A 5,852-nucleotide genomic window follows, 5' to 3' on the forward strand; every position below is an offset into this window, starting at 1 on the left:
ATGTTTAATACGAAATTTACGAATTGCAAGTTTTCGAACATTACTAACTGATTAAATTCTTTTTTCCAAAAAAACTTTATGTCATCAATACAAAAAATCTTGAAATTCACTCAAACCAAAAAAAAATCTAAAAGAATGGTAAACCATGCAAATTACCCAACATTGCAATAATAATCAATAGAATGAAGCTTAAGCTAAGGTATATAATCTAAATTGGTAAAAGTGGCTAATGCATGAGACAAAGATGGACTTTTTTTTTTTTTTTTTCACTTTTCACATACTTTTATCTTTTCTTCTTTTTCTTTTTCTCTTTACTCTTAGCTTAGGATAGATTTACTATGTAAGTATCCTTCCATTGAATTTATCTAAAATCATTTGTCCTCTCTATAATCAAAAGAAAGGAAAATAGTTTGACAATGATAAAAGTAATTTATCGAAATCACTTCACACATGTATCAGTAATCTTGCTAATGCTAAGTGATTTTAATCCAACACGTAAATCTAAGATAGTATAACTAGTTTTCTATTACTTGTATAGTGTGAACTAATTAAAGAATTTTCTAATTGACTATAAGATAAAATTTATAACATTTAAATGGTTATCATTTTGTATATTTTTTTTTCTATCTTTTATATTTTCTAATTTTATATGGTATCTTTTTTAAGTTCATTATGCTTCTTTTACGGTTTAAATAAAGTGGAGCAGAGATCTAAACTCCAAATATTTAACACATTTATAATATCCTAATTAATTCAAAGCTATTGTCACGAAAATTATTTTTATTTTTAAAATAAAGTTTATTATGTTTGTACATTCCTAAATGTTAAGTAATGATCAATACTTCCAAGGTAAAGGTGTCATTATACATCACTAATGGGTACAACATGTACTAAACTTTATTACACTTAATCACTACACAGATCCTAATAGGACATTACATTTTATTTTACTTAAAGATAAAGCATAAAAATATATATATTTGCTAGTAGAATCCTCTCCTATTATATTTATCTCTATAGCAATTATTAATAGAACATTTTAAAAAAACTAAACCTACCTTTTCCCCTTTAATCTTTATTATTATTGTTATTATTCCTTTTTCTTTATGATAGATGGGGTTTGGACAGGCTTTATCCTCACTCTAACTAGATCCTTTCTTTTCCTCTTCCACATGGCATTTTGAGCCTAAAAAATATCAATTAGCAAATTTGTAAAGGGAAAAAATGGGGGAAAAACTTTTTTTATAGACCAAAAAAATGCATTCTTATGTACTCAAAGTTTTTAGAAGCACTAAATTGAGTACAGCTTTTTCTCTGTCTACCATATAAGCAAGCCAAGTGTTATGATAAATAAACAAGAGAGAGAGGTACTTTGAGAAAACTTTATGACAAATTAAAATGATTATTTATTGACCCCTAACCACATGATATAAAATGAGTATAAACCAAGGGAAACGAATTAACTACTATGGATCTTATTAAAAAAAATTAAGAAAAATAGTAAATAACTTTAGGGCGTTTTGGCCTCAACTTGCCAACTTGTCTTGAGTGGAGTGGACTATTATAGCTCACTCAATGTTTGGGTCTTCCATAGTTGAAGTTTTCATTTATTATAACATACACTTATCTACAATAAAACTATTTAAAAGGTCTCAATGTTTACCGTGTTTACTATTTTGTAATCATTTTTTCTCCTCATTTGTAACTCATACTAAAATAGTTTTACCCTCAAATATAGATTATTATAACTCTAGACTAATATAGTTTACACCCTTCTTATAAATTATTATCATCTACGAACTATAATAACTAACATTGCACCCCAAATAGCTCTATGAGTTTTGAGGGGATAGGTTTGTACCAAATGGTAGCTATGTCTACTTATTAAAATATTTAAAAATTAACTCAATTGGTTAAAACAGTATAATCTTAACTAAAAAGTCAAATGTTCAAACTTCCAACTACAGTTGAACTAAAAAATATTTAAAGATTGATAAGTCGTAACGACTAAATATTTTAGAACCATGAAAGTTTTTTTTGAATGATTTTCGATCCTTCTTTACCTCATAACGGGGAATTCACAAAGTTTTTTGGGGGGACAAATCACAATTGTCCAATAAAATTATTGGGATGGTGAACTAAACATTGAAGAATTGAAAAAAAATTGAATCCATTTGTATAGGAAAGAAATGGTCCCTAGACATTGTGGTTCAACCTTAGAAACCCATATGGGAGACAAACTTATTTGTCTAACTCTTGCTTTGTCCCTTTGTTTATACAAGTAATCAAACTCAACCCAATTATTATTTTAACTTCAAAATCATTTTTTTAAGTCTTTGAAGTGAGGCTTTCCTCACCCCACAAAGGTTAAAGGAAATTCTCTTATGACCCCCCACATTCATTGGGTTTGTAAAAGCCCAAACAATCCAATATGCCATTACTTGAGTGCCTTTGGTCCACTTCTTCTCTCCTATAACCCATTAAAAAAGGACTCTTCTCTTGATCCCTCTTTAATTTTGCTTTCGTTTGGTATTAAAAGAGAGAATTCTATTGGGAGTTGTGTACTTAGAAAAATCAACATGTGGGTCAAAGATTAAAGCTATATTCTTTGAAATGGGAGCAAAGAAGTCATAGTACTATAAAATATTCTTCTTTTTTTAATATTGCTTCATAAGATCATATATCCATCTAATTCTCCACTAACTCTTATTCTTCTTCTTTTCAAGACATGTGATTCCATATTATAAAGATATATATTCCCAAAAATCTATATGCATCTAAATTGAAATTTTAACCAAACTTTTCATTTCATCCATTTAAGTTATAATTTTGAAGAAATAGTATAATTAATTGATTTTTTTCTCATATTATGGTTAGTCATGATATCATTATGTTTAAATGAACTATTTACTTTTTCGTATTATATTTTCCAATTGTGTTAGGATTTTTCTTTTTCAACTTTTTGAATTCAAGAACTTTTTGACATTTTTCATTTTATGACTAGATTTGGATATTTGTCTTTAACTAACAAATGTTTTATTAGTAACACATTTGGATTGGTTTAGTTATTTGTGTAATTAATTGGTTTATTAACAAACTTCTAAATTTAAATTATAAAAGATATCAACTTCCCTACTTATTCGAATTCACAAGTCAATTTAAATAAAATAAATGTTTATAAGATTAAATTTAACGACTTAATTAAAAAAAATTATTGAAGTTAAACATTTATCTCTATATTCCACTCGTTTAGCTCAAGATTCAAGTCTCCTTTGAACAATAATTTTTCAAAACCTAAAGTAATGCAATGATATTTTAGCCAAAAATAAAAATACAACGAAAAAACAATATGATATGAACAATAACTTAGGTGCATCTAGTCCACTCTCAATCATGCAGCAGAAAAACTTTAAAAATATATTTTAAAAAAAAGAAAAGAAAATATTTTCCTACGATAGATTTTGATTAAGTAACTTGATGTTTCAGTGTTATGTTATTTATGTATTTATCATCTTTATGTTATTTACGTTTATGATCCTAAAGTTTAATTGTGGATGTAATCGAATAGGCTACGTCCATTTTTTTTTTTTTTTTTTCATATGATTTTGGATAAGTTTGTTGGGAGGAAGGGTTTGACCTAATAATGACTACACATCATCTTTTCCAAAACACAAAAACTTGTTTTAGACATATATAAGACTTGTTGTCTCCCCTTCCCCACCAATACATCTTCATTGCTTCGCTTTAGAGCCTGACTTTAATGGCCACCACATCTCCATCATTCACATCACCATCTTCTACTTAACGCTCCAGATCATTCCACGTGTCCCCTTTCCACCACATTACCACACCCAATCCATCCCCCTCGGCCCTCCTTATATATATACACACACACACACAAATCTTCTGTGCAACGGAAAATTCATGCAAACCAAAATCAACATATAGAAGAAAATAATTAATTCACTATTTTACCCTTCAATCTCCGTCGACGATGGAGTCTCGCCGGGAAAAGAGCTCCTCCGGCGAGATCTTCTCATTCCCCAGCACTCCGGTTCAGGATCAAGATTCCGATTTCGAATTCGGATCGATTACTCCTGATTCTCCTTCCACTTTCAACAATTCTCCCGCTGATCATTTGTTCGTTAATGGCCGTCTCTTGCCTCACTCTTTCCCGCCGCAGCCGATCGGTGTTTACACCGTTGATGTTTCTCGTCAGACGAGCAGGACGAGCAGCGTCGGGAGTAAGGACTCGTTCATGTCGTCGCGGAGTAATAGCACTAATAGTAGGAGCAGTAGTAGTTGTGGTAGCAGTACTAGCGCGAGGACGAGTTCGAGCGATAATAATAATAATAATGTCGACATCAGATCCTCGAGATTCTCTTCGTATCAGAAGAAATCGCAGAAATCTTCAGTTTCCGCTCAAGTGTACGGATCGTCTCAGAGATGGCAGTTCATCGCATCGGTATCGGTGCCGGTGACGCTGAGCCGCGAGAATTCGAGAAGGAAGAAATCCGTGGAGAAAATTGGGGGAAAATCGGATTTGAGGAGGAAGAAGAGGCGAACGGAGAAAACGTCGACGGCGAGGAAGAAGAAAAAGAAGAAGAAGAAGAAGAATATGTGGTTCGGAAGGAAGGTTTTCCGGTGGATTATACTGGTTTGTAAGGAATGTCATGCGATCGAACCGTCGAGGAAGGATGAGGTTGTGAGGAAGGATGAGATTGTGAGGAAGACGAAATCGACGACGACGAAGCCGAAGAGTTAGTTGAATTAAATTATTGATTTATAATTGATTCTGGATTTTGCCTCTATTGCTGCTCGCTGATGATCTGGTTTTTCATATAATCTCTTCATTTATGGATTTTTGTTTTCTTCAATTGTTGGCGTTTTTGTTGATATGATCTGATCTCTGATGATCCTTCTCTATCTCTCTCTCTATATATATACAATGTTGAGCAGTGGAGAAAAGTTTGTTAATAATTTGTAATGATATTTATGAAGTTCTATGATGAGTTTTATGGAATATGTCATTTCAATTTTCAAGACTAATTGAGATTTGAACTTAAAACTTGTCCATCCATTCCACTTGATTCATTGCAAAAATATATATATATTTAGTTGGATCTTAAGGTCCTAAAGTTTGTCTCCCGAACTCTTCTTGCTTTTTTCTTTTTTCTAAAAATGATTTTCTTTATTGTTACTGGTTAGTGTGAAAATGCACACACAACATTGTATTTAAAATGATATGTTAAAAAATGTTGAGCACCAAATAAAAAGGTTTGTTCAAAAAATGTATATGTTGATGCAAGAATCTAATCGAGTGAAAACGTGTCAGTTTAATTTGATTTGGAATCATTTCTTTGCACTAGATGTGGTGTTGTGCCTTATCTTATAAATTTTTATTGGTCAAAATATGTACTAGGGGGCGAAATTCTACATCAATATAGTGATGTATCCTAATATGCTCCAATATTTAACTTAATAGTCCAAAATAATCTCAAATTAACAAGGGAGAGTAGCAGAGGTAATTAGTTTACCCTAGATAATTTTCGGAGAAGACACGCGACTTGGATTGGTTCAATTCGACCATTTGATTTTTCAATCTTTCTCTTGAAATGATGTCTCTTTCTCTCTCTATCACACTCTTTTTCTTAAAAATGAATCTCATTCTCTCTAACACATTTCTCTTCTCTTCTTAATTACAAAGTAATTATTTTCCACTCTCTAAAATTATCATTCTTTTTTTCTTCATAATTCGGTTTTTTCTTTAGAAAAATATTTAGGTGTTGACTAGGCTACACCTATCTTTATGGAATATCTAGGTTGCATTTAACCATTATCGATTTTTTTTT

The 5,852-nt window shown here is 31.1% G+C and overlaps 1 protein-coding gene across 1 annotated transcript; it reads left to right on the top strand.

Moving 5' to 3' along the window:
* Window positions 1-3,921: 3,921 nt before the first annotated feature.
* Window positions 3,922-5,011, top strand: LOC120086618 (probable membrane-associated kinase regulator 1). The gene has a single exon (XM_039043353.1). The coding sequence runs from the start codon at window positions 3,995-3,997 to the stop codon at window positions 4,763-4,765; it is 771 nt and encodes a 256-aa protein (XP_038899281.1). The 5' UTR covers window positions 3,922-3,994; the 3' UTR covers window positions 4,766-5,011.
* Window positions 5,012-5,852: the final 841 nt, after the last annotated feature.

Source organism: Benincasa hispida, chromosome 9, assembly GCF_009727055.1.
Source record: "Benincasa hispida cultivar B227 chromosome 9, ASM972705v1, whole genome shotgun sequence".
Lineage (NCBI taxonomy): Eukaryota > Viridiplantae > Streptophyta > Magnoliopsida > Cucurbitales > Cucurbitaceae > Benincasa > Benincasa hispida.